At 49.1% G+C, this 27,270-nt stretch overlaps 2 protein-coding genes and 1 non-coding gene across 7 annotated transcripts; 2 read left to right on the top strand and 1 right to left on the bottom strand.

Annotated features, from left to right (window-relative positions):
- Nucleotides 1-276: 276 nt before the first annotated feature.
- On the top strand, nucleotides 277-20,772 carry Ccdc32 (coiled-coil domain containing 32). 5 transcript variants are annotated; one of them, XM_042687783.1, is made up of 5 exons: nucleotides 277-280; nucleotides 10,795-10,800; nucleotides 16,884-17,125; nucleotides 18,771-18,927; nucleotides 19,848-20,772. In XM_042687783.1, the coding sequence occupies exons 3-5, from the start codon at nucleotides 16,891-16,893 to the stop codon at nucleotides 19,987-19,989; spliced, it is 534 nt and encodes a 177-aa protein (XP_042543717.1). In that variant the 5' UTR covers nucleotides 277-280; nucleotides 10,795-10,800; nucleotides 16,884-16,890; the 3' UTR covers nucleotides 19,990-20,772. The 5 variants fall into 5 exon arrangements, with proteins under 5 accessions (XP_042543717.1, XP_042543715.1, XP_042543714.1 ...); XM_042687781.1 differs by lacking the exons at nucleotides 277-280; nucleotides 10,795-10,800 and adding an exon at nucleotides 12,136-12,209; XM_042687780.1 differs by lacking the exons at nucleotides 277-280; nucleotides 10,795-10,800 and adding an exon at nucleotides 12,139-12,209 and having other exon boundaries at nucleotides 16,880-17,125.
- Nucleotides 336-417, top strand: Trnas-gcu. Its single transcript has one exon. It is a non-coding gene; the product is annotated as a tRNA-Ser (tRNA).
- Nucleotides 4,735-9,289, bottom strand: Rpusd2 (RNA pseudouridine synthase domain containing 2). The gene is made up of 3 exons (XM_042687779.1): nucleotides 8,669-9,289; nucleotides 7,173-7,469; nucleotides 4,735-5,643 (listed from the first exon to the last, which is right to left on the bottom strand). Exons 1-3 carry the CDS (start codon nucleotides 9,275-9,277, stop codon nucleotides 4,921-4,923), a joined length of 1,629 nt encoding a protein of 542 aa, XP_042543713.1. The 5' UTR covers nucleotides 9,278-9,289; the 3' UTR covers nucleotides 4,735-4,920.
- Nucleotides 20,773-27,270: the final 6,498 nt, after the last annotated feature.

The following is a 27,270-nucleotide window of genomic DNA, read 5'->3' as shown; positions in this document are numbered from 1 at the left end:
GCGCCGCCCCGGCCCGCGCGCCGGCCCCGCCCCCCGCGCCGGCCCCGCCCCCCGCGCGCCAAATCGGTCTCAGGCCTCCCCGGTCCCGAAGTGTCTCTTTGCCGGCTTCGGGGTCCGCGTGGTTCCCGTCAAGCCTCTCCGGTCTTCGGCTGAATGTCCTCCGTTCCTCCCCCACCGTGGGCCTCCTCTCCTCGTAGGAACGGCCATCTTCTTTCGAGGCGGCGGCCGGAGGCCTCGGACGTGGGCTTCCGTACAAAATGGCGGCCCCCAGCGGCGTTGCGTCACGTCCCCCGGCTGTCACTCCCTATAGCTGCCGGGAACGAGTAGGCTTCTGGGACGAGGTGGCCGAGTGGTTAAGGCGATGGACTGCTAATCCATTGTGCTCTGCACGCGTGGGTTCGAATCCCATCCTCGTCGGGTCGGAGTTCCTTTTGCCTCGCGCCTCTCCGCCGGCGGAAGGGGATTGGCGGAGCCGGGACGCCCGATTCCTCCCTTTGGACTCGCTCGTGCAGTCAGTGCGACATCCGGGTGCCTGACTGGAGTTGTTTTTAATGGTTTTTCTTTCTCTTTTCTTTTTTTTTTGCTTGGAATGAGATTCTTGAAGCTTGAGAGCTTCTGACCTCACAGATGCAGAAAAGGGGGGAGAATATGCTGTATTTATTTTATGAAATTTAAAAAACAAAAAACCCAGTACAGACAGTTGTAGATTACCTGTCATCTCCTGCTAGCTCCTCCTTGAAGGGTTTCAATTACTCAACCCAGGTATTTGATTACACACCCTGAGTACAGAATGTCAGGTCTCACTGCAAAACGTGGTTTACAATCAATTCTCTTCCAGCCCACAGCGGATGGAAGACAGGAACTCAAGAAATGAATATATTGGGAAATCTTAAAGAGATGGCAATATGACTTAGATATTCTAAATATTTGCAATAGCTAGAAGAAACAAAAAGAAATGGACACTCTGGGATCAAATGTCAGCTTAGGTGTCAAGCCCTACACAACCTGCAGCTTCCTTAATCAGCCCCTTAGATCCAATTTTGTACCCTTCCTAGACACTCCTGTAGCCCTCTTGAGTTTAACCCAACACTTACTGGTCAGTAGTAAATTGTGAGGGCTGCAAGATCTCTAGAGACCAGCAAGGATGCATCATTTTTCTAAACCTTGCTAACCTATCAACTTTCTTTTCTGTTAATCTCCCTAATCTCCCAACCTATAAAACTCTACTCCTGTCCCGTTTTGTTGTTGTTTTTTTTTTTTTCCAGTAAAAGTAAAAAGAACCAACATATGCCAGATTATTTAAAAGGGTGAGAGGAAAGTGCCTTAATTAGTAATGGAATGGAAATTCAAAAGAAGCTAAGAGGTTGAAAGAGTTGGGGCGCCATCTACTGGATCCAACGGAAAAATCATTGTTAAGTAATGGGATATAATTCCCAAATTCAACCGATAACGTTAGTTCAAAGAATCCTGGTTCTTTCTCACAAATACTATGCTGAACTAACTACATCGGGATCCCTGCACAAACCTATTGCTAAGTATTTCAGCTCTCTTACTATTTGTTTTTTTTTTGTTTGGTTTTTTTTTGGGTCCGGTCGTGGGGCCTGAACTCTGGGCCTGGGCCTCAGCTCTTCAGCTCAAGGCTAGCGCTCTACCACTTGAGCCACAGCACCACTTCCGGCTTTTTTCTTTTTGCTTATGTGGTGCTGAGGAATCAAACCCAGGGTCTCAGGCATGCAAGGCAAGCGCTCTACCACTGAGCCACCTTCCCAGCCCCTCTCTTACTATTTGAATGCATAAAAGAAAGTCTTCATTCTCTGGATCCAGCTTCAAGTACTCATTCCCTGTTGAGACTGAAGTTCTTGAGGAAGACTGTCCAGTTGTTATCCAACTCTTATTGTGCCAGCTCTGGGGCTTGATCTCAGGGCCTTGGACTCTCACTTGGCTTTTTCACTTAAGATTCATACTCTACCACTTGACACAGCTCCACTTCCAGAATTTTATTGGTTAACTAAAGATAAGGATTTCAGGGACTTTTCTGTCCCATAGAGGCTGGCTTTGAACCGTGATGCTCAGCTCCCTGAGCGGCTAGGATTACAGGCCTAAACCAGTTACCCAAACCCTCCCTCCTTTTATCACATGATCATACTAATAACTCACAGATTACTGTGTTCTCCATAAAAGCCAGGCCATCTTTTTTTTTTTAACTTCATTTGCACTTATTTGATGCTCAATGTATTCATGAGCCATTACAGGGTGTTTTGTTTGCTTTTGCTTTCCTGGGATCCTGGGTTTTTGTCCGTCATGGGGCTTGAACTCTGGACCTGCATGTTGTTGAGTGCTCTATCACTTGAGCCATAAAACCACTTCCAGTTTTCTGGTGGTTAATTGGAGATAAGGCTCACAGATTTTCCTGCCCGGGCTGGTCTTTGAACCTTGATCTTCAGATCTCAGCCCTGAATAGCTAGGATTACAGGTGTGAGCCACTGGCACTTGGCCCTGGGATCTTTTTCTTCTGTGCCTCATCTTCTGGTTCAGGAGTAAATTTCGTTTCAGTGTGACAATGTAACCATGAGCTTTGTAAGTTCAGGGGCACATCTTGGATGCTTAGTAAACCTGGGTGGGACATTTACTTACCCTAGAGTCAGGGCCTAGCTTAAATGTCTGCTAACTGTGTTTTTACTGAGCACCAGAACTCCAGAGATCCTAAGTTACAAATGGTCTTAGTGTAAGGGAAGCTGGCTGGCTCCTGGAATGGAAACGGGATTTTCATGAAGTTAAGAATCATGTGTTCCGAGCTGTTTCTATTCCTTATACTTTAGAATCAAGCCCCAGAAAGGTTCAGTAGTAAGTGAGAGTGAGCCAGTCACTGCCATTAGCTGGGAGCTAATGGCCAAATATTCCTCCCATCATGCTTTTCTTTACTCAGGGCCTGGGCACCATGCTTGAGCCTTTTTGCTCAGGGCTTGTGCTCTACAACTTGAGAAAGCTCCACTTATGACTTTTTTGATGCTTAATTGGAGGTAAGAGTCTCATAGTATTTCCTGCCTGGGCAGGCTTCAAACTGTGATCCTCCACTCTCAGGCTTCTGAGTAGCTAGAATTATAGGTGAGAGCCACCAGTGCCCAGTTCCCCTCTTCTTGTGTGTCTCTTCTTGCCTTACCTGTAGAATATACCTTTATTTCTGGAATGGAGAGGGTAATATGTTCCCACATTCCCTCTCCCTTACCTCTACTGGACAACTTCACGCTTTGATTATTCTTATTCATTTTTTTGCCAGTCCTGGGGCTTGAACTCAGGGCCTGGGCACTATCCCTGAGCTCCTTTTGCTCAAGCTAGCACTCTACAACTCTACCACTGAGGACTCAAACCCAGGGCTTCATGTGTGCTAGGCAAGCAGCCTATCACTAAGCCACATTCCCAGCCTCAAGCTTTCTTTTCTTTTTTTTTTTTTTTTTTTGGGGGGGTGGTCCGGTTGTGGGGCCTGAACTCTGGGCCTGGGCGCCGTCCCTCAACTCCAGCTCAAGACTAGCACTCTATCACTTGAGCCACAGTGCCACTTCCAGCTTTTTTTTTCTGCTTATGTGGTGCTGAGGAATCGAACCCAGGGCCTCAAGCAAGCAAGGCAAGCACTCTACCACTGAGCCACCTTCCCAGCCCCTCAAGCTTTCTTTTAAATGACTCATTCTGTGGGAAATCTTTGCTGGCCCTTCCAGGCAGAATTGTGTCCCATCACCACCAGGCCCTTTGTATTTTGGACATCTCATCGTGTGCTCCATGAGAGCAGTCCAGCAGAGACGAGTCTCTGTGTTGCAGCATTAAAAAATGTGTGCACATAATGGGTCACTGTCCACCAAGAGGAGCATGGAAGGAGCATTGGAGGAGCATCCAACGCCGCCTCCCACCCACACCACTCCTCCCACCATTCCTGCCAACCTGCCATGGACTCACTATGAGTAAGCAGGTGCACGCTTAAGGTGCCTGAAAGCAAAAGCTAATGGCTCTTCTTGAGTACTGCAAAAGAAGAAAAGAATCTTGCCCGTGTAATTGTAATCCCTCTGTACAGTATTTTCACAATTTAAAAAAAAAAAAAAACAAGAAAAGAGAGAAGTCCTGAGGTCATGTCCCAGTACTAGCGCCTGCATGTGCCTGCACACACACACAAAGCCAAAATATGTAAAGAATACTTGTGAAAAACTCTCAGTTGGGGCTGGGAAGGTGGCTCAGTGGTAGAGCGCTTGCCTTGCATGCCAGAGGCCCTGGGTTCAATTCCTCAGCACCACATAAGCAAAAAGAAAAAAGCCGGAAGTGGCGCTGTGGCTCAAGTGGTAAAGCACTAGCCTTGAGCTGAAGAGCTGAGGGACAGCGCCCAAACCCAGAGTTCAGGCTCCACGACTGGACCCCCCAAAAAAAACAAAAAAAAACCTCTCAGTTCTACTCAAGAAGTAGAGCTCAGAATGATAGCAGATCATGGCAACTGGGGCAAAAGGCTAGTGAAAACCCCATCTTAACACACAAGCTGGGTGTGGTGATACTCACGGGCCTTTTCAGGCTTTTCTCATAGCTGGGATGACAGCTGGGCACCACTACACCCAGCTATTGCAAACACAGACACACACAGACACACACAGACACACACAGACACACAGACACACAGACACACACACACACACACACACACACACACACACACACACACACACACACACACAGTGCAAAGTTAGAAAATGAGAGAAGTAGTAGAAAAGGGATATATTTACAAAGCAAAAAAAAACCCAGATTCTAAGTGGAGGAAAAAGGAGGGAGGTAGCAAGTATGAGGAGCCTTCTTTGGAGCCCAGCCTCACTCGCACAGAAACCCTGAGTATGAGCCCAGAGTCAGCTCCTGCCCCAAAGCCCCTGGCCCAACCCAAGAAGCAATTCCTCAGTCTTCTCGCCAGTCATCCTGTGCCCAGGTAGGCATGGGTGAAACATACTCAAAGTCTGGCCCTTTATAGCGGAGAGCGTGCAGGAACATCACAAGATCTTGGGGCAATGGATCCTGTCGCACGAGCCGGCACTCTGCACACAGTGGGTCTGTCTCTTGATTCAGATCATCTGTTTCCGATGCCCTCTCTGGTGGGTCCAGATGCTCAGGGGCTGCCTCAATGACTCCATCTATCTTCTGGGCAGCTGTAGCCACCTTTTCCGAGGTGTCCTTGGCCAGCCCTGAGGAAGGGGCTATGGAGTCTGAGGGTCCTGGAGAGAGGTCACCCTCACAGAGATCAAGCACTTCCAGGCCCTGTTTGGCCTGGTGCTCTGCAACTAGGTCCCGCAGCAGTTCCTCATCAGTCTTGGGAACGAGGCCTCCCCGACCTCGGGAAGGACCCCAGGCAGATGAATTGTAAATGGGGTCGTTGAGAATGGGGTGGCCCAGGAACTGGAGGTGGACGCGGATCTGGTGGGTTCGGCCTGTGAGGGGCCGGCACCGAACCACACTTGAGTGTCCATTGTAGCTCAGTCTCTGGAACACGGTCTCACAGGGCTTGCCCCGGGGGTCTACACGGCACACACCCACCTTGTAGGACACCACCAAGATTGGTTCCCGACAGATCACCTCCTCCGCAGCAAACTCTCCTTCCACTCGGCATACATACTCCTTCTCCAGCTACACGAAGAGGGAGAGAGCCAGCACTACACCTCAACTTGTGAGATCCAAACAACAGCACCAAGGACAGAGAAGATTCAAACCTAGCGCCCCCTCTTGGTAGTTTTGTAAACCTGAGTAACCACTTTAAATTTTTTTTTTTCCAGTCCTGGGCTTGAATTCAGGGCTTGGGAGCTGTCCCTGAGATGCTTCTTTTGCTCAAGGCTAGCGCTCTACCACTTGAGCCACAGCGCCACTTCCGACTTTTTCTGTGTATGTGGTGCTGAGGAATCAAACCCAGGGCCTCATGCATGCTAGACAAACACTCTACCACTGAGTCACATTCCCAGCCCCTGAATAACCACTTTAAATTCCACAAACTCACCAAGAAAACATGAGATGGTTAAGCCAGTTACTTCATCGGGTTTCTGTAGGCATTTGGTAAATTAGGCTCTAATGTGTTTGGTTATAAGTCTGGCTACCCTTCCTAAGTCTCAAGACAAAAATCACCACCAGGAATCTCTTCTAATACAAGCCATCTTTACCCAGCAGGCTCTCCTCAAAAATCTTAAAAACCGGGCTGGGAAGGTGGCTCAGGGGTAAAGCGCTTGCCTTGCATGCATGAGGCCCTGGGTTCCATTCCTCAGCACCACATAAGCAAAAAAGAAAAAAAAAAAAAGCCGGAAGTAGCACTGTGGCTCAAGTGGTAGAGCGCTAGCCTTGAGCTGAAGAGCTGACGGACAGTGCCCAGAGTTCAGGCCCCACGACCAGACCCCAAAAAAAAAATCTTAAAAACCTTTGCCAGGGGTTGGGAAGGTGGCTCAGTGGTAGAACGCTTGCCTTGCATGCCTGAGGCACTGGGTTCGATTCCTCAGCACCACATAAGAAAAAAGAAAAAAGCCAGAAGTGGCGCTGTTGCTTAAGTGGTAGAGCACTAGCCTTGAGCTGAAGAGCTGAGGGACAGCGCCCAGGCCCAGAGTTCAGGCCCCACAACCAGACCCAAAAAAAAAAAAAACCTTTGCCAGCCTGACAGCAATCTAAAGGTTCAAAATAGCAAACAACCAAATGAAGCAATCAATGCCATCTCTAATTTTTTTTTCCCGACAGTACTGGAGTATAAACTCAGAGTGTCAAACTTGTTAGGTGGGTACTCTAAAATTCAGCAATGCCTCCAGCCTGTTTTCACAATGGATTTGGAGAAAGGTTTTCACTTCTTGCCTAGGCTCTCTCACTTGGATGTGATCCACCTACTTTATGCTTCCCATTATGGCTGGAATGACATCAGCCATTAGCTGAGAAGAGGACTGGCATGTATGTCCAGGTTAGCTTCAAACTGTGATCCTCCAGATCTCCAGTAACTAAGATTACAGGCATGCGCCACCAGCAACTGGCTCTAAAGAGCTTTGGAAACATACAAGATAATTTATCTTTGGCATTTTAGGTGTCATCATGAAAGCAGGAAGCCTGTCCACATCAGATCAAGAACTCCGTGAGGCCCTTTTGATATAGAACCCAGGAAGTGGCATGGAAAGGACAAAACCCTGGCTCACCTGCCGGTCCCGAACCTGCTCATGAATCCTCTCAGAGACAACAGCTGTCTTTGCAAACATGAGCACCCCTGAGGTAAGGCGATCGAGCCGGTGCAGCGGGTGCAGCTCCTTCAGCTGGTGCTCCTTGCCTAGGATGAAGATAACCGTGTTGTGTCGGAAGCGACCACAGGGGTGAACGGGAATGGAGGAAGGCTTGTCTACAACCACCACATCTTCGTTCTCAGCTAGCAGGCGAATAGGCTCTGCCGTGACTGGTGGCTCATGCCTGTGCACTGTATTCCGCAAGAAATCATTGTCCTATCAAAAACACAGGTAACCAGTAAGCCATAGGGTCACAACAGCCTGTAACAGACAAGACACCCCCCCAGGATCCCAGTTCCTTAGTGACCGATAGGAGGATCTCCTTACACAGAAAAAGCAGTGATCTCAGCTTATAAAAATACACATACAGGGGCTGGGAAGGTGGCTCAGTGGTAGAGCGCTTGCCTCACATGCATGAGGCCCTGGGTTCAATTCCTCAGCACCACATAAACAGAAAAAGCCAGAGGTGGCACTTTGGCCCAAGTAGTAGAGCACTTGCCTTGAGTTGAAGAGCTGAGGGACAGCACCTAGGCCCAGAGTTCAAGTCCCATGACGGACAAAAAAAAAAAAAAAAGAGGGATGGACCAAACCAATGTTTTTCAGGATGAGAAAGGAGATTATTAAATGCTGACCACTCAGATGTGGCAGAATTTTAAAAGATGGTCAAGCCAGATGCTAGCAGCTCACACCTGTAACCCTAGCTAAGATCTGAGGACTGCAGTTTGAAGCCATCCTGGGCAGGGAAATCAAGAAGGAGTCAAACCACTTGACCAGGCAATTCCAGTCTCTATCACTGACATTCCCAAACTCTTATTACCTATTAGGCTGTATGACAAATAGTTTTAAGCAGTCATCACAAGAACACAAGCGCTGGAAGTGGCACTGGTGCCTTACCTGAGAGGTTCACCTTACTCTAGTTCCCGCATAAGTTACAATGGGCTTGGTGATACCTACTTCACAAGACTGTCACTTAGAACCAAACATCCAGGTTTAGTAAAACGCTTCGCTGTGTACTTGATTACAGTAAGAGCTCACTAATGACAGTCCCGATGGCGGGAGTTGTATGGAAACCTATGATGACAGGTAGAAAGTGAACGGTGCCCTTGTCGCAAGACAGTGTACAAAAGGGGCAGGAGAATTAGAAACCAAGAAGCTGCCTAGATGGGATGGTTGCGTTGGGATGCCCACAGAGCCTGTCTCCTCACCGGGGTGGGGGTGGGGGTGGGGGAAGCTTACTCCAATTGTTCAAGGTGAAAATGAGAACGCTTCTCAATACCAAAATTGCAATCACTAGCGTAGTAGTAGTAGCACCTATACCCTACCAAGTCGGAGGGAGGGGGGGGGGGGAGAGGAGGAGGAGATAACAAAAAAAATCCTTTCCCTGGTCGCTTCTGGTGGACCCCCAGGAACTCCACCTTGAGCACGATGTCCAGGTCCCGTACCGGCTCCTCGTTGAGGTGCAGGCGGCCAGCCCGGATCGCGGCTTCGTAGTAGGCCAGCGGCTGGGCTCGGAACTCGGTGCTGAAGACGTGCTGCAGGCTGCGGCCCACCCAGCGGCCTTTACAGTAGGTCCGGAAGTCAAAGTAATAGGGCCGCACCTTGCGCAGGCCGCCCTCGAAGTAGTAGCTGGTCTCGGCGAAGTGCTCGTCGCCAAAGCTGACCCCCGTCCGCCGCTTCTTCGGGGGCGGCACCACGCGCTCCCCAGCACCGCCCCGCCGCTTCTTGCGCTTGCCCGCGTCGGCGGCCGGGGCCGGGGCCGGGGCCGGGGCCGGGGCTCGCTCGTCAAAGTCCCGGGCCGGCTCCGCCGCCTCACCCGCCGGCTCCGGGGGCCCCGCGTCGCAGCCCGCCACTCCGTTGTGCTGAGTGACGGTCCTCAGCCCGCCTCCGGCCTCCGCTCCCGCGGAGAGCGCTTCCGCCATCAGTTTCCCACAGACGCCCCGCGTCCAGGCAAAGCCGAGGGCCCGCGGGCTCCAGCTCCAGCGCGCGAGAACCGCCAGCCAGGCGCGCGGGCCCGGGCGCATCATTGCGCAGCCGCGTCACGGCGCAGCCCCGCCGCTCCGGGGTCGCGGTCTGAAGACGTCACCAGACAGCAGCCAATCAGCGAGGCGTACTGCTAAGGCGGGAATCTGCGGGGGGAAATGAATGAGGATGCTATTGGCGTTCAAGGAGTGGAATCTACGGTGAGTGGAGAAGCTGGAGACGGCGTGCCGCTGAGAGTGACAAAAAGGTCCTTCGAGTAGGGCGAGCCGACGCTATTTCATAAAAGAAATCTGTGGGAGATCTCTGTGTGAAAGACACCGCCGGAGGGGTTGGGAAGGTGGCTCAGTGGTAGAGCGCTTGCCTCGCATGCATGAGGCCCTGGGTTCGATTCCTCAGCACCACATAAGCAGAAAAGACAGAAATGGCGCTGTGGCTCAAGTGGTAGAGCGCTCACCTTGAGCTGAAGAGCTGAGGGACAGCGCCCAGACCCAGAGTCCAAGCGCTAGGACTGGCAAAACAAAACAACAACAACAAAAGCAACTTTGAGAAGCTCCATCTCCAATTAACCAGCAAAAAAGCTGGTAGTGGAGCTGTGGCCCCCTTTTTCTGGGGGGGGAGGGAAGGACGGGGAAGCTTAGGAACAGCACCCCTTCACCAGCACAAAAAAGAAAAAGAAAACTGCCAAAAAAAAATTCCTTAAAAGAACAATCCTTGAAAGTAATCTATTTAAGACTAAAACACAACAAAAATCCAACAAAAATGAAAATTGCTAATCTGAATATAATAAAAATCATGTTCTTATATATTTCACATAATTATTTTTGTCATGCTGCAGTTCCCAGGACATCAAGCACTCTACCACTGAACTACTCACCCTAGTCCCATTGTTTACATTCATTTATTGTGTGTTGGGGTTTGATCAGGTCCTTGACTTTGCTAAGCAGGGCACTATGATTTGAATTGTGCTCCTAGGCACTATTGCAAACTTAAAAGAATGGTGTTACGTCCAGCACTGATGGCTCACTCCTGCTGGTACTGGGTGTTGAACACAGAGCCTAGCTTTAGCTTCACCTCCCTTAGCTTTTTCATTCAAGGCTAGCATCCTACCACTTGAGCCACACCTCCACTTCCAGTTTTTTGATTAATTGGAGATAAGAGTCTCATGGCCTTTCCTGCCTGGGCAGGCTTTGATCCTCAAAACACGGATCTCATTGTTCTGAGAGCTAGGATTATAGGCACAAGGCATATTCATGATTACCCCAAGCTTGTTCTTTCAGCACAAGTTTCCCAGTATACTACAGATGAACAGTGTTAGAATGATTTGAGGAGCTTTTTTTTTCTTTTTGCCAGTCCTGGGGCTTGAACTCAGAGACTGGGCACTGTCCCTGCGCTTCTTTTGCTCAAAGCTAGCACTTGAGCCACAGCACCACTTCCAGCTTTTCTATTGATGTGGTGCTGAGGAATGGAACCCAGGGCTTCGTGTGTGCTAGGCAAGCAGTCTACCACTAAGCCACATTCCCAGCCCTTGAGAAGCTATATGAATGGATGTGGAATTACCAAGGCCCAGGTGCCTGCCTGATGTCCTTGAAATAAGCTTAAGATAAACCAAATGTCTTGCACTTTGAAGTCACTTTTGTTCCTACTGTAACACAAGACTCCATTCTTCTGCCTCAAATTGCAAGGACCTACATGTTGCCAGTGAGGACAATGCTTCTGTTAGTAAGTTGTTTGAAATCTGGATCTGTCTGCCTCTCTTTTTTCACCATGGGACCATTTCTTTTTCTTTCTTTTTTTTTTTTTGGGGGGGGGGGGTCTGGTCATGGGGCCTGAACTCTGGGCCTTCCAAAATGGGGATACAAATAATACATTTATGCTAGGCACCAGTAGCTCACACCTATAATCCTAGCTACTAAGGAGGCTGAGATCTGAGGATTGTGGTTCAGAGCCAGCCTGGGCAGGAAAGGCCATGAGACTAATCTCCAATTAACCACCAGAAAACCAGAAGTGGCTCAAGTGGTATAGCACTAGCCTTGAGCTGAAGAGCTGAGGGACAGCCCCAGGCCCAGAGTTCTAGTCCCCTGACCAACAAAACACAGCAAAAATAATTCTTTATATAGTTGAAATTATTTCATCTCTAAAAACTTATAGTGACTCTCTTTTTCTCTGCATGTAAACTTAGACCAAGTTGAAATACATAATTTTATAATGTAGGCTGTGCTTTTAAATTTGACATTCTTTTTGTGTTTTTATTTTTTGCAAATTATTGTTTAACAGATTTAATTACAAGCCTTCAGAATGCCAGAGATAATCAGTCTGCACGAATTATGAACAAAGAAAGGCAACGTATCTTTCCACAACCAGGCAGTCTGTATCTTGCAAAAACATCCACCCTGCTTCGAATCTCTCTGAAAGAAGCTGTAGGAAACCAAATTCCCTCTGCATAGTCTCATAAGCAGGTACCCATTTATGTGCAAGGCTAGTAGCTTTTGTAGCAAAAGGAAACTTTTTGTTATTAATTGGGATCTCCAAATTGTGTATAAAGAATGAACAAATTGCCAGTGTGAATGAATAAAATCAGCCTACAGAAAAAAGAAAAAGAAAGTCTTCAAAACTGCATTTCCCTTCCCAAGCCGGGGATCAGTAGGGAAATTGGTTGGAACCCCTAGATCTCCAAAGAAGAGGGAGGAAGGAAGAGAGAGAGAGGGAGAGGGGAGAGAGGGAGAAAGAGGAAGACGTTTCCCCGGCAACCCTAATCCCGCCCATTGCTCCTCCTCTTCCCCGCCCTCTGAGCCCGTCTTCCCCTCACTGACCAATCAGCGCACTGCCCGTCACGTGGTCGCGCAGTGATTGGAGGGCTCCCGGCTCCGTCATCCGGCGACGCCACCCCCCCCCCCCCCCCCCCCCCGTTTCTTCCTGGCTGCCCCCTCCGGACCTGAGCCGAGCGTTGCGGTGCTGCGTGCGGGGCAGGCCGTTGCGGTAGGTGAGCGGGGCCCGGGGAGCCCAGCGTTTTGTGATCTCTACTCGAGACGGACCCCGGAATACCACTGACAGTATCGATGACCAGACTCATCCCGCCTAGCCAGTCCTGGAGTCTGGGGAGACTGAGGCCCGGGGTCCGGGCGCCCAGGAGGTGGGGAACGCGGTCGAGAGCAAAGTTTTGGGTCGCGCGTGTTCCGAAGACTTGGGGTGCGGTTCATCCGTGACCCGGGGGACCTTGCCCTGGCTGGACTCCTGTCGCCCGGGGTTTCTGAGAGCTTGTCCTACCTAGGCAGTCTTCCTGGTTGCTAGCGCCCTTCTCCCCCCTTCCCACCTGGCCCAGCCGGGGCTGCCGTCTGTGTAGTTCTCACACAAGCAGGGTATTCGTACCAAGTCAACAGGAGGATTTTGGATCAGGACACTTGAGCAAGCTTCCATCAGAGCCTCAGTTTCTCCTCCTCCTTCTGCACCCCTCCCTTTCTTCTCCTTTTATTTGTGTGTGTGTGGTGTATGTGTGTGTGTGTGGTGTGTGTGTGTGTGTGTGGTGTGTGTGTGTGACAGGTTCCTTATGTGTAGTCTAGACTGGTGTCGACTCAGCCTCTTTGTTTTTTACAGATTTCATCTGAATACGTATTTATTAGATAAATATTAAAGGTCACATCATCTAGCTTTGCAAGACTAGAAACCACCGTTATGACTCTGTCTCTTGAGTGCTGGGATTACAGGCAGGCATCACCAGGCCCAGCCTCTTTATCTTTATTTTTTTATTTTATCTGATTTTTGTCAGTCATGGGGCTTGAACTCAGGTCCTGGGCACTGTCCTGCCATTTCTCGCTTTCTGGTGGTTAACTGGAGAGAAGAGTCTCATAACTTACCTGCTCAGGATGGCTTCGAACCACAGTCCTCAGATCTCAGCCTCCTGAGTAGCTAGGACTTACAGGCATGAGCCACTGGCACCCAACTCTTCTTCATCTTTAAATTGATGAAAGTACCTACCTATCTATAGCCAAGCACTAGTAGTTGATGCCTGTACTTGTAGCTGCTAAGCAGGGTAAGATCTGAGGATCTGGAGTTTGAAGCCATCTTAGGTAGAAAAGTTTATGAGACTCTTCTCTCCAATTAACAAGTAAAAATCCAGAAGCAGAAATGTAGTTCAAGTGATAGAGCACTAGCCATGAGCAAAAAAGCCAAGCTTGAGCATGTAGAAACCCTGAGTTCAAGTCCCAGTAAGCGCGCGTGCGCGCGCGCACACACACACACACACGTAACATGAGATAAAAGCCCAGCTGATACTCTTAATGAGTGCTGTGACATTACACTGTGGCAGACACATTTTACCCAACAGAACTCATACAGTCTTTAAGTGCATGGGATATCAAGACCTGCTGACTGTCTTCAGAATTGAATTAGGTGAGAGCAGTTGCATTTTGAAAATCTTGAGAGAAAAAGTCAGCTAGTTGTACACAGCAGTAGCCTAGATAATGACTTGTTGTTCTTTTTTTAAATGTCTTTTATAACACCCAAGAGTATAGAGGGGAGGAGAACATACTTTGAATTAAAAGAACCGACAGGGCTGGGAAGGTGGCTCAGTGGTAAAGCACTTGCCTTGCATGCTTGAGGCCCTGGGTTCGATTCCTCAGCACCACATAAGCAAAAAGAAAAAAAAAGCCGGAAGTGGCGCTGTGGCTCAAGTGGTAGAGCGCTCGCCTTGAGCTGAAGAGCTGAGGGACAGCGCCCAGGCTCAGAGTTCAGGCCCACGACTGGACCCAAAATAAAACAAAACAAAAAATAAAAGAGCTGACAGTTGTATTTCCACATTTTCTTCTTCTTTTTTTTTTTTAATTGTGAAAATACCACACAGAGCACATTTTCCATGTAAAAGAAAACTGTCAAGCTGGGCGCAGTGGCTCATGCCTGTAATCCTAGCTACTCAGGAGGCTGAGATCTGAGGATCATGGTTCGAAGCCAGCCTGGGCAGGAAAGTCCGTGAGACTCTTATCTCCAATAAACCACTAGAAAACCAGAAGTGGTGCCGTGGCTCAAGCAGTAGAGCGCTCACCTTGAGCCAAAGAGCGCAGGGACAGCGCCCAGGCCCAGAGTTCAAGCCCCACGGCCAACCAAAAAAAGAAGAAGAAAACTGACCTTTTATTGGCCTGCTTCTCCTCATCCTCCAAAATGATTTTCTTGATAAGAAAGAGAAGCAGCTGGGCGCCAGTGGCTCACACCTGTAATCCTAGCTACCCAGGAGGCTGAGATCTGAAGATCAAGGTTCAAAGTCAACCCAAGCAGGAAAAGTCTGTGAGGAGATTCTTATCTCCAATTAATTACCAGAAAACCGGAAGTGGCGCTGTGGCTCAAGTGGTAGAAAGTTTGCCTTCAGCTGAAGAGCTGAGGGACAGCTCTTAGGCCCAGAGTTCAAACCCCATGACCAACAAGGGGGGGGGGGGGGGGAAGCAGGCCTTCCTTGTCAACAGAGTTACAGCATGGTGATGTAAAACAAATAATCTAAGACCCCCGTAAAGAGCCCCCCGATTTCTTTTATGTCTAGAGAAGTCATTCCCACTTGAGTGAGCACCGTTGGTTGCGAGAGAAGCGGAAGGACAAAAAGAAAAAAGAGAGGAGAGAGTCTGAGTCTTTTCCCTTATTGAGAAACAGCTGTGGTTTTGTCAGTCAGGCTCTGGGCCTTCTCTTGCGTCCATTTCTGAGGGCAGTCTTCCATCTTGGTGTGTCCCGGCCAGTGAAAGCTGGGCATGGTGCAGGTGCTCACGTCTCATAGCCGCTAAGCAGGAGGCAGAAATAGGAGGATAACAGCCCAGGGTCGCCCAGGCAGAAATGCAAGCAATGCTATGTGAAAAATGACTAAAAAAAAAAGCGGTGGGGGTATGGCTCAAGTGGTAGAATATCTGCCTAGCAAGCATGAGAACAATTTCCTGAATTATTCAAACCCCAGTAACACACACACAGAAGACTAACGCGCACATGATTGATGTGAAGCCCATTGCAATCCATCTGAAAAATGATTATTAAAAAATACAAGATAGGGCTGGGAAGGTGGCTCAGTGATAGAGCGCTTGCCTTGCATGCATGAGGCCCTGGGTTCGATTCTTCAGCACCACATAAGCAGAAAAAAGCCTGAAGTGGCGCCGTGGCTCAAGTGGTAGAGTGCTCTCCTTGAGCTGAAGAGCTGAGGGACAGCACCCAGGCCCAGAGTTCAAGCCCCATGACCAACAAAAAAATAAAAAAGATAAAGCCGGGCGCCAGTGCCTCATGCCTGTAATACTAGCTACTCAGGAGGCTGAGATCTGAGGATCACGGTTCAAAGCCAACCCAGGCAGGAAAAGCTTTGAAACTCTTATCTCCAGTAAACCACCAGAAAACCGGAAGTGACACTGTGGCTCAAGCGGTAGAGCGCTAGTATTGAGCTGAAGAGCTGAAGGATAGCGTCCGGGCCCAAAGTTCAAGCCCCATGATGGACAAAAAAAAAAAAAAAAAATCAAGACAGAGCCATGTGCAAGTGATTCACACCTGTAATCCTAGCTACTAAAGAGACTGAGATCTGAGGATCGCAATTAGAAGCCAGCATAGGCAGGAAAGTCCAGGAGGCTTGTTTTTTTTTTTTTTTTTTTTTTAATAGCAGTCCTGGAGCTTGAACTCAGGGCCTGGGCACTGTCCCTGAGCTTCTTTTGCTCAAAACTAGCACTCTACCACTTGAGCCACAGCACCACTTCCAGCTTTTTCTGCTTATGTGGTGCTGAGGAATTGAACCTAGAGCTTCATGAATGTTAGGCAAGCAGTCTACCACTAAGCCACCTGCCCATCCATGAGACTCTTATCTCCAACTAATCACAGAAAAAGCTGCAAATGGTGCTCGGAAACAAATAGGAGATGTAAACTCTTACTTTATCAACCAATTTGTGTGTACTGCCCACTTAGATCATCCTGTAACTAAAACCATCTATCTCCAGAATATCTTCACCTTCCCAAATGGGAACACTATATCCATGAACCAGTAACTCTCCTGCCCCCAGTCCCTGCAGACTGTGGTCTCTAGGGAGCTCACATTCCTACAGTGTGTGTGTGTGTGTGTGTGTGTGTGTGTGTGTGTGTGTGTGTGTGTGTTGTTTTGTTTTTCTGGACTTGTACAGATTGTATTTACAAAGACCACTGAAGTGCAGAGCCAGAAAAGGAACCCAATTACCATTGTCCCCCTATAACATGAGTCTGACTGTGTGTGTGTGTGCATGCGTGCATGCGCGCGCACGTGCCAATCCTAAGGCTCAGAGCTCAAAAAACTCAAGGCCTAGGCTCTATCCCTGAGCTGCTGCCTTTTTTTTTTCTTCACATCCTGGGGCTTGAACAGAGTCTGGGCACTATCCCTGATCTTTTGTGCTCAAGGTTAGTGCTCTACCACTTGAGCCACAGCTCCACTTCCCACTTGTTGGTGGTTAATTGGAGATAAGATTCTCATGGACTTTCCTGCCCCTAATGACTTTGAACCATGACCCTCACATCTTGGCCTCTTGAGTAGCTAGGATTACAGGCATCCAGCTAAAAGAAACTTTCAAAAGCCTGTTTTCCTTTTCTTCAATGGACAAACAAACATGAGTAGCACACACTTACTCTGATGTCCTCAGAGCTGGTCCCTACTGACTTGAACTTATGTTTTCCAGCTAGATTCCAGATGAAAATGTTTGAGAATGTAGACTCTCATGCAGCCTCAAGATCTAGCCGGGATCTCTGGGCTGAGATCTGTTCCTGTCTGCCAGATCCTACACAGGACGATGTGGCCAGCAATGCCTTCTCTGACTCCTTTGTGGATTCCTGTTCTATAGGGGAAGGAGGCAGGGAGACCGCCCAGCCAGCTACAAAGCCCTGGGCTCCCCTGCAGGACTCAGAAGTGTATTTAGCATCTCTAGGTAAGTGAGATAGCCTGCATTCTTATTTTTATTTTCTCCTCTCCCTCCCCCCCCCACACACATTTTTTTGGTCAGTCCTGGGGCTTGAACTCAGGGCCTGGGCACTGTCCCTGAGCTTCTTTTGCTCCAGGCTAACACTCTACCACTTGAGGCACAGCACCACTTCCGGCTACAGAAGAATGGAACCCAGGGCTTCATGCATGCTCTGCAACACTCTACCACTAAGCCACATTCCCAGCCCACATGTAGAGATCTTAAAGGTCTCTTACTATTGAGTTCTCCTTGAGCCAGGTTTCGGTGTCAGTTCAGTTATGAACCATGGATCGCTCATCATGTTCTATAATTCTTTCTCATGAGGTTTGCAAAGCACTTCATGTCACTGTAACAAGAAGAAGCAGCATTGACTCTTTAGAGACATTATTCTCAAGGAGGTGGGAAAATAAAGATGATAGTATACACATGTCAAGCCAGGGAAAACAAGCATTCCTTAGAGAGAGACCTGCTGGGCATCTTTGATTTCGAAGGAAACATGCCATCGATTTATTTATGAGAACCTATGACTTTTCCTTTTTCTGAGGCTAAACATTTCTCCCATACAATACAGGATGAGGATGTTTTGAAGAAGAAAAAAAAGTATGTTCCATCTCCTTTTGTTTGCCCTTAAAAAAATGGGTTCTTGAGCCGAGTGCCGGAGGTTCACGCCTATAATCCTAGGCTGAGATCTAAGGATTGTGTTTCAAAGCCAGCTGGGGCAAGAAAGTCTGTGAGAGTCTTATCTCCATTTAACCTCCAGAAAACCAGAAGTGACACTGTGGCTCAAGTGGTAGAGCGCTAGCCTTGAGCTGAAGAGCTGAGGGACAGCACCCAGGCCCAGAGTTCAAGCCCCATGACCAAAAAAAAAAAAGGGCTCCTGTCTGAATATCAGTTGCCCATACTTATAATCCTAGCTACTAAGGAGGCTGAGAACTGAGGATTGTGGTTTGAAGCCAGTCCAAGCAGGAAAGTCTGCAAAATGTTATCTCCAATTAACTATCAAAAAGCCAGAAGTAGAGCTTTGGCTTATGTGGTAGAGCTCTAGCTTTAAGCAAAAATGCTCAGGGACAATGCCCAGACCCTGAGTTCAAGCCCCAGGACCAGCACAAAAAAAGGGTTTGGGTCTTTTAAGACTGTAGTATGGCTCAAGTAGTAAAATATTTGCCTACCAAGCATAAAGTCCTGATTTCAAACCCCAATATCACACACACACACACACACACACACACACACACACACAATTCAGGGCAATGTGGATGTACGCAGCAGAAAGAGAATTCCTAGGTTGTTACTTTGTATTTTAGCTAACACTTTTATTTCATATTCCCTTGTTTACTAAGCTCCCTTTTTGTTTGTTTGTTTTTCAGTCAGTCATAGGGCTTGAACTCAGGGCTTGGGTGCTATCACTGAGCTCTTCAGCTCAAGGCTAGCACTCTACCACTTTGAGCCACATCGCCACTTCCAGTTTTCTGGTGGTTTATTGGAGATAAGAAACTCACAGACTTTCCTACCTGGGCTGGCTTTGAACTCAGATCTCAGCCTCCTGAGTAGCTAGGCTTACAGGCGTGAGCCACCAGTATCCAGCACTAAGTTCTATTTCTATTCCTGCTAGAGAAGAAACTGAGGAAAATCAAAGGTTTGAATGAAGAAGTGACTTCCAAAGACATGCTTCGAACCTTGGCCCAAGCCAAAAAGGAGTGCTGGGATCGATTCCTCCAGGAGAAGCTGGCGTCAGAGTTCTTCGTGGATGGCCTGGATTCTGATGAGAGGTAATTGATTCCCCAACTAGTTCCTGGTGACAGTCTGTTTCTTTCCTTTTTTTTCTTTCTTTCTTTTTTTTTTTTTTGGTGCTGGTCCTGGGGCTTGAACTCACAACCTGGGCATTGTACTTGAACTTTTCGCTCAAAGCTAGCACTCTTACCACTTTGAGCCACAGCTTAACTTCTGATTTGGGGGTGGTTAATTGGAGATAAGACTCCTGCCTGAGCTGGCTTCAACCCACTATCTCCCGATCTCAGCCTCTTGAGTAGCTAGGATTACAGGTGTGAGCCGCGGGTGCCAGCTTGTTTTAGTGTTCTTTCCAAGGTTTAAGATCCTGAGGATTGGGGGTGGGAGGGTGGGACCATGAATCTTCCAGTCACCCTTTGCAAGCAAAAAGAGCCATTCCTTGGTGGGAACATTTGGTGCTTAGATGCTTCTGTTTTGAGGACTTCCTGTGGAAACAGAATAAACAACCCCACCGCACACATACACACCAAAAGCCACTGCATTCCAATAACTAAGTGCTGTCTATCTATCATTGTACCACAGACCACCTTGGGTTGGAGACATTTAAAGCTGCTCAGGTTTCTGCCTCGCTAATCACTTGGCATCTATTTGAGAGTTTCTTGACAGTCTCTCTCCCCTCATCTTCAGCTGTGAGGGAGAAAAAGACTGAGAAATCAGGCCTCCAGCTATTCACATCAAGCCTTGAGAGGCTCTGCGTTTGCAGGGTGCCCGCCAGGGGGTAAATTATGCCGGGGAGTTGCCAAGACACACAGCTGTCAGAGGATGCCATGCTTCCCGCATTAGCAGCAAAAGAAAACTGTCGCCAGAGACTGGAGGTGGGCAGGAAGGCAGCACTGTAGCTGTCGTTTAACTAATGAATGGAGATCCGATCCAGCTACCCTTCCCTTCTGCTCTCTCCTAGCACCTTGGAACATTTCAAGAGGTGGCTGCAGCCAGATAAAGTGGCCATCAGCACGGAGGAGGTGCAGTATCTGATCCCTCCCGAGTCCCAGGTGGAGAAGCCAGCGGCCGGCGAAGACAAGCCACCAGCAGCGGAACAGTAAACGACACAGCCCGGCCAGCGCAGCTGTCTGGGGTCCAGAAGGAAAGGAGGAGAGTTGGTGGCAGCGGCAGCAGCAAGGAGAAATCCCGGGAGGGAAAGAGCTCAAACTTCCACCCCACAAAGCTGCCCATTCCCTAAGGACTTGCTCAGAGCCCGCCAGCACAGCTGTCTCGGATGGCTGCACGGACTGACTGACCCAGTGTCTGCCGGGTCCAGATCCTGTTCTCTGTTTAGTGCCACAGCCCTCCGGCCTGAGCACAAGGGGTAGACGGGCGCCAGGGATCTGATGGAGAACAGAGTTGATGGTGCCTGGAGACACAGAGGACTGTATCTACTTTCAATGAGCCAGACTCTTTCCTTGCCTCTTGTGGGCGTTCATGCCCGGGTCCCAGGCATTTCCTTGTTAAATTGTCCATCGTGAGTGGGGCCAAGGGAAGTGAAATGAGCCTCCCGGAGCCCCAGCCTGCGCACAGCCTCTCTGATGGATGCATAGTGAGTAGAGGGCTGTGGGAAGGTAGGGTTTCCCCTTGGTCTGGTTTGTTCCCTGCGGAGAAAATGGGTGAAAGAAGGGTGAAAATGTAGGTGTTTGAATCTCTGCAGATATTTTTGATTTCATGCATGGCTTCTCCCCCACCCAGCCTTCCCCCCTGGATCACATTAGACTGGTAAACATGGTTCCGGGCTTGATGCTCCCAACAGCACCATATGGTTCCGTCCCCCAGCTTTCCTGGCTGAAGCTGCACTTTCTTCTTGCATTCTTGTTCAAATAAACATTTAAACTATGTGTTGTCTCTATAAAAACTTTTCTTTCCAGGTACCAGTGACTCACACCTGTCATCCTAGCTACTCAAGAGGCTGAGATCTGAGGATCAGGGTTCAAAGCCAGCCTGAGCAGGAAAGTCCGTGAGACTCTTGTCTCCAATTTAACCACCAGAAAACCGGAAGTGGCGCTATGTTTCAAAATGATAGGGCACTAGCCTTGAGCACAAAAGCTCAGGGATAGTTCACAGGTCCTTGAGTTCAAGCCCCACCACCAAAAAAATTAAAAGGAAAAAAAATGGCATTAGCTCCCAGAGCTTATTTGTTAGTATAGATTGATCTGGACTATGGAAAATGATTGAATCTGGAACCAAACCTCTTGGTGCTGTCTTGGTCCTGAGCCTTACTGTTAGTCATAAGTAAATCAGATGACCGTTTTTTATTCCACATCCCTATCAGTAATTGGCCCAACCATAGGAACAAATTGTCCAAAATGCTGATCTGTTTCCTTTGACCCTGAAGACTCAAAAGCTCCAGTTAGCACTTCCTCAAAGCAGTGAAATGAGTGGGCGCCAGTGGCTCACACTTGTAATCTTAGCTACTCAGGAAGCTGAGATCTGAGGATCCCAGTTCAGAGACACACTGGACAGAAAAGTCTGAGACTCTTCAGTGAATATTCAAAAGGCCAGAAGTGGAGCTGTGGTGCAAATAAAACAACAGTCTTGAGTGAAAACGCTAAGGAACAGCTCCCAGGTCCTGAGTTCAAGCCCCAGTAACAGCACAAAAAAAAAAAAAAAAGCAGTGAAATGTCTGAGCTGGGAGAGCTTTATCACTCTTTGATTTTCTTTTTTTTTTTTTGGTCAGTGGTGGGGCTTGAACTCGGGGCCTGGGCACTGTCCCTGAGCTCTCTTGCTCAAGGTTAGCACTTTACCACTTTGAGGCCACAGCACCACTTCCAGTTTTCAGGTGGTTAACTGGAGGTAACAGTCTCAATGACTTTCCTGCCCAGCTGGAGATGGCTTTGAACCACCGTCTTCAGATCTCAGCCTCCTGAGTAGCTAGGATTACAGGCTGGAGCCACGGGCGCAGGGCCTTACCCTTCACTTTCATCCTTGCCAGTGAAACAGACAAAGTTAGAGCCCATATTTAGTGCTAAGCCACAGAACCAGCGAAGTGTAATTAGCAACAGAAGCAAAGCAGTGCTGACCGGCTGTACCCCATGGAGCCTGGGTTGGAGCCAGGGCGATAAGCCTGCCCCTGCTCTTTCTGGCACATGCACTCATCACTCAGTGCTTGGCAAGGTCAGGGCAGGAATGACACAGCATCTACCATCTAACGGCTCCAGAAATAGGGTCCGCACGTGGGCACAGCAGGTCAACAGACCTCCCCCCAGCTGCTGCCAAGCGTGCCCCTCCCTGGAAAGGCCTGGCTACCAGGATGATTGCTGGAGGCCAGAAGATATCCTGGATCCCACACCCCAGCCACAGGAAACAGCTAAGACTCCCTTAAAACTTCAAAACTAAACCTGGCGCCGGTGGCTCATGCCTGTCATCCTAGCTACTCAAGAGGCTGAGATCTGAGGATTGCAGTTTAAAGCCAGCCTGGGCAGGAAAGTCTGTGAGACTCTTATCTCCAATAAACCACCAGAAAACCGGAAGTGGCCCTGTAGCTCAAGTGGTAGAGCTGAGGGACAGTGCTCAGGCCCAGAGTTCAAGCCCCATGACTGACAAAAAGAAAAAAAGAGAACAGACAGCTAGACAGGCAGTTAGCACCAAATAAGAATGTGGGGTGAACTCATCTGGTTGAACCACTACTAAATATCCCCATGCTGCTGATCACATATATGGTATATAACATGTGAACACCGTTATATATTACAGACTGTGATAGACAATTTGCTCCAAGAAAGTTAGAATGAACTTGTGACTTTAAATGAGCATCATTATTCCACAATACTGTGAATTTCCAGGAAATTATGTAATCACTTAATCACAATCAAAAAAAAAAAAAAAGAACCTCGGGGAAGGGAGGGAGGGAGGGAGGGAGGGGATGGTAGGGGGAAAACAATGGAGGGGGTAACAATGTTCAAGAGGAAGTGTACTCATTACCTCACTCATGTAACTGTAACCCTCTGTATAGTATCTTTACAATAAAAAAAAAAAAAAGAATGTGGGGTGAGGGGGAGGCAGGGAGGGAAGGAGGAAGAGAGATGTTCAGAAACTGACCAATCGAGCCAGGAAGTAGCCGGCTAAGAATCCTGTTTCCAGCTTTTGGACTGTTGTGATTCTTTCTCTCTCCCTCCCTCCCTCCCTCCCTCCCCTCTCTCCCCCTCCACGCCCACCTCTCTCCTTTTTTGTCAGTCATGGGGCTTGAACTCTGGGCCTGGGCGCTGTCCCTCAGCTCTTCAGCTCAAGGCGAGCGCTCTACCACTTGAGCCACAGTTTTCTGGTGGTTGGAGATAAGGGTCTCACAGACTTTTCTGTCCCGGCTGGCTTTGAACCTCGAACCTCAGATCTCAGCCTCCTGAGTAGCTAGGATGACAGGCGTGAGCCACGCAGACCAGGCTTCTTCCCTCCTTTTATGTTAATTTCCTCTAGGGGCCTCCTTTCTCTTCTGTTCCCATTCATTATTCCTGTTAGTCACGTCTCATTTGGCAACGCAGGGAGAAACAGAAAGGCAGAAGAGAGCACCCCTGACATGGGGGGTGGGGGTGAGGAGAGAGCGGAAATTGTTTTTTTCTTTTTCCTTTTTCACCATTCCTTCTCTGCTCCATTCCGTGCCCTGCAGAAGGTGAGGCTGAGAGTAAGGAACGGAGGATGACTTTGGGGTGAAGTGGAATCAAGGGCCTCTCTAGGGCAAAGAGGAGGCGCGTGCGTGCACAAGTGCGTGTGTGCAGGTGCATGCGTGTGCACAGGACACAGCTCCCCTCACCCCTCTTTGCTTTCTGCCTCTTCTGGCTGCCTGCCTCCTCCCCTGTCTGTCATTCTGTCACTCTGGGCTTCTGTCTGCAGCATGTGGGGTTCTCGGGGCCTTCGTTTGTCTCTTTCTCCTCGTCTGTCTCAGGCTGTGTTGGATTTCATGCATCCTTCACTTCGGCGTGGCCCTCGGGCTGTCACTTTCTTGGGTGTTCTCTGCGCCTCCAGGAGGCTCAGCTCCCCTTGGCTGTGTCAGTAGATCTGTTCTTCTGTCTGTCTATCTGTCTGTTGCCTGTCTTGTATTCCCAGAGCTCCTGTGAACTGCAGAGTCCCTAGCAGAATGGGCTTTTTTTTTTTCTCCTGAGAATGGAGTCTGGGACCCAATGTGCTGAATTTAGGTGGCAAAGGACATTGGCAGCCCAGCTGTTGTCATGGTGACAGCAGGGCGGGGCCAGGCTGGGGATGAGCTCAAGCCAGTAGGCCTGACCTTTCCCTGGGTGTAGGGGCTTGAGCAGGACCTAGGGGAAAATAACAAGGGCTTTCTTCTGGCCCCGCTCTCCGGGTTTCTGGGCTGGACTGAGGGGAAAGAGAACGAGGAGAGAGGGGAGAGGGAGGGATGGAAGGAGAGAGAAATGGACAAGTTGTAAGAATGAAGAGGAGGAAAAACAATAGGTTGTTTCTTAGCCACCTCGGAAAACACAGGAAGAAGGGAAGGAGTGAAGGCATGCACAAGCATGCTCACACACATGCTCCCACACGCACACACGTGCACCCATGCCCAGAGTCTTACCACACATACCTACAGTGAACCACTGCTGGAAGCCATTGCCAAGCCGCTGGGCCAGAGTCCCCATCCCCCACACCTTCAGATCCACATCACACTTTCCAGCTTGCCAAAGCTTTTGTTGCTCTAAGGAAAACACAGTTGTTTTGTTTTGTTTAAAAAAAGCACATAATTCTTTTGAAAATATTAGTAATTGCTGGCGCCCTCTGGTGGCTCACACCTGTAGTCTGAGCTATTCTGGAGGCTAAGATCTGAGGATCATGGTTCAAAGCCAGCTTGGGCAGGAAAGTCCATAAGACTTTTATCTCCAATAAACAAAAAAAAAAAGAAAGAAAGAAAAGAAAAAAGAAAAAGCTAGAAGTACAGCTGTTGCTCAAGCGGTAATAGACAAACCTTGAGCAGAAAGCTCAAGAACAGTGCCCAGGCCCTAAGTTCAAGCCTCAGGACTAGCGCACAAAACAAAATCCTAGCACTTGGGAGGCTGAGGCAGGAGGATTAAGAGTTTAGGCCATGTCGGTGTGGGGGGGGGAGGGGGGAAAGGATTGGGTGGGGGGGAGGGGGAGGCTGGGAAGGGAGGTGAAGGGTAAACAAAGGAGGAGGCTGCAATGCTTGGTAAGAAATGTACGCATTATCCTGCCCATGTAATTGTAACCCCTCTGTACAGTATGTTCTCAAATAAAATAAAATAAAATTTAAAAAAACAAAAAACAAAACAAAACAAAAAAAAAAAGTTTAGGCCACAGGCTACATGAAGTTAAAAAAAAAAAAGAACCAGGTAGACATAGTGAAGTCATTCCTGTAGCACTGGGAAAACAGAGCTCAAGACAGGACAAGGCACAGGCCAAAAGTTCATAATACCCATCTCAACTAATCAAAGCTGGTCCCAGTGACACATGCTTATGATCTTAGCTGTGTAAGAACTGTAAATAGTAGGCTCAAGTTCCAGTCCAGCCCAGGCATAAACTCAAGACCCTATTCAAAGGAGCAGTCTAAACCTCAGAGCAGCCGGCATTGATTTCAACACAGTCCCTGAATTACTGAAGGATCTTTTTTTGGTTGTTTTGTTTTGTTTTTGGCCAGGCCTGGACCTTGAACTCTGGGCCTGGGAGCTGTCCCTGAGCTCCTTTTTGCTCAAGGCTAGTGCTCTACCACTTGAACCACAGCTCCACTTCCTGGTTTTTCTGTGATTAAAGTGTCTCACAGACTTTCCTGCCTGGGCTGGCTTTGAACTACGATCCTCTGTCAGACCTCAGCCCTGAGTAGCTGGGATTACAGGCGTGAGCCACTGGTGCCGGCTGTAGGGTTAGTCTTTTGTGAGATTTTTTTTCTTCTTCTTCCTCCTTTTTTTCTTGTTCAGGCTCCTCCCTGGGCCACAGGTGGACAGGCAAACCCTTCATCTCCCCTAACGTGCTCACTTCTCTGCCAGGGGATGGGAAGTGAAGTTGCATCCGGTGCTCAGGTCTCTCTTTTTTAGTTCTCCCTAGACTCCTATCTTTTCTGGCAAATTTTCCACTCCAAGCCTCAATCCAAACGTTTACTGCCCAAGAGAAGCTTTCCTCGATTTACCTCCCACACAACGCTGTATTCCCCACGGAACCTTCTTGTCTGATTTCCACACCCGCCACGCCTGGGCAGGGTGAGCTTCTTGGGAGATGCCGGGTGTGGCTCTCTCTCTACAGCTCTGCAGGGGAGTAGGGGTGGGGGGAGGGGGTGGGCATAGCTGTGTGCCCCCCGTCCCTGCCGCCCCCCTTCAGCCCCATCCACGCTAATCACAGTCAGGAGACTCCTCACCTCTGAGAAAAACCAGAAGTGGCACTGCGGCTCAACTGGTAGAGCACTCGGCCTTGAGCCAAAGAACTCAGGGACAGCGCCCAGGCCCTGAATTCAAGCCCCAGACTGGCAACAAAAAACAAAACAAAACACCTTTCTACCCATCTGTGTTTGTGCCCTCATCATAGGGCTTTTCCCACCCCGGCCCTCTCTACAGGCTCAGCGTAGAGAGGGAAGACACTGCGGCCCATCTTCCTTCCCTCTCCCCCTCCCAGCCAGCTGCAGCTGCTGCTGCGTGTGAAGAACACAGTGTTAATTACCCGCCTGGTCCCGCTCATTAGTGTTTCTGCAAGCCAGGGAGGCCCCGGTCCCCCAGCCTCCCCAGCCTCCCCAGCCTCCCTCTCAGCAGAGGTCAGGGCCACAGGCTTTCTGGCTCCACCAGACTTGGGCCCCGAGGGCTGGGTCTGTGTGAGTTGGGGGTCTGTTTTGGGGGGAGCGCAGGTGGGAGGGGCCCCTCCCTCCCGCTGTCTTGGGCTGCCACTCAAGCCTGTCTCAGGGACAGCATATGGTGGCAAGACGAAGGAATGATTGAAGAAACCAAACGCACTCAAATCCAGCACGCCAATGGCAGGGGCTTGAGCAAGGAGCTTGGTTGGTATTGTTCTCATGCTTTGTTGTTGTTTTCCTTTCTTTCCTGTAGAGAAGTTGGATCTAGAGCCATGAGGCACCTGAACCAGGAGAGAGAGAGAGAGAGAGAGAGAGAGAGAGAGAGAGAGAGAGAGAGAGAGAGAGAGAGAGAGAGAGAGAGAGAGAGAGGGCAGGTCCTGGAAGTTATACATCCATAGGGAGAAAACTCTCCTCACGAATATCAACTTGGACACATCCTGGAACATCTGTGTGTGTGTGTGTGTGTGTGTGTGTGTGTGTGTGTGTGTGTGTGTGTGTGTGTGTGTGTGAATTCAAGGCCTGAGTGCTGTCCCTGAGTTAAGCCCAGGGCTTACCTCTCTACCACTTGAGACACAGCTCTACTTCTGGCTTTTTTCGTAATTTAGTA

This window comes from Dipodomys spectabilis, unplaced genomic scaffold, assembly GCF_019054845.1.
Source record: "Dipodomys spectabilis isolate Male_0828 unplaced genomic scaffold, ASM1905484v1 ptg000108l, whole genome shotgun sequence".
Classification (NCBI taxonomy): Eukaryota; Metazoa; Chordata; class Mammalia; order Rodentia; family Heteromyidae; genus Dipodomys; species Dipodomys spectabilis.
Note: the sequence above shows the minus strand (reverse complement) of the source record. Positions and strands in the feature narration are given on the sequence as shown.

Bases quoted from the DNA above. Each gene is read 5' to 3' on its own strand.
- Rpusd2 (XM_042687779.1), bottom strand. From the start codon at position 9,277: ATGATGCGCCCGGGCCCGCGCGCCTGGCTGGCGGTTCTCGCGCGCTGG. The intron at 7,470-8,668 runs GTGGAGTTCCTG...TGTTTTTGATAG, and splicing joins ACCTGGACATCGTGCTCAAG to GACAATGATTTCTTGCGGAA. The intron at 5,644-7,172 runs GTGAGCCAGGGT...CTCTTCGTGTAG, and splicing joins AGCAGGTTCGGGACCGGCAG to CTGGAGAAGGAGTATGTATG.
- Ccdc32 (XM_042687783.1), top strand. From the start codon at position 16,891: ATGAAAATGTTTGAGAATGTAGACTCTCATGCAGCCTCAAGATCTAGC. The intron at 17,126-18,770 runs GTAAGTGAGATA...TATTCCTGCTAG, and splicing joins AGTGTATTTAGCATCTCTAG to AGAAGAAACTGAGGAAAATC. The intron at 18,928-19,847 runs GTAATTGATTCC...GCTCTCTCCTAG, and splicing joins GGCCTGGATTCTGATGAGAG to CACCTTGGAACATTTCAAGA.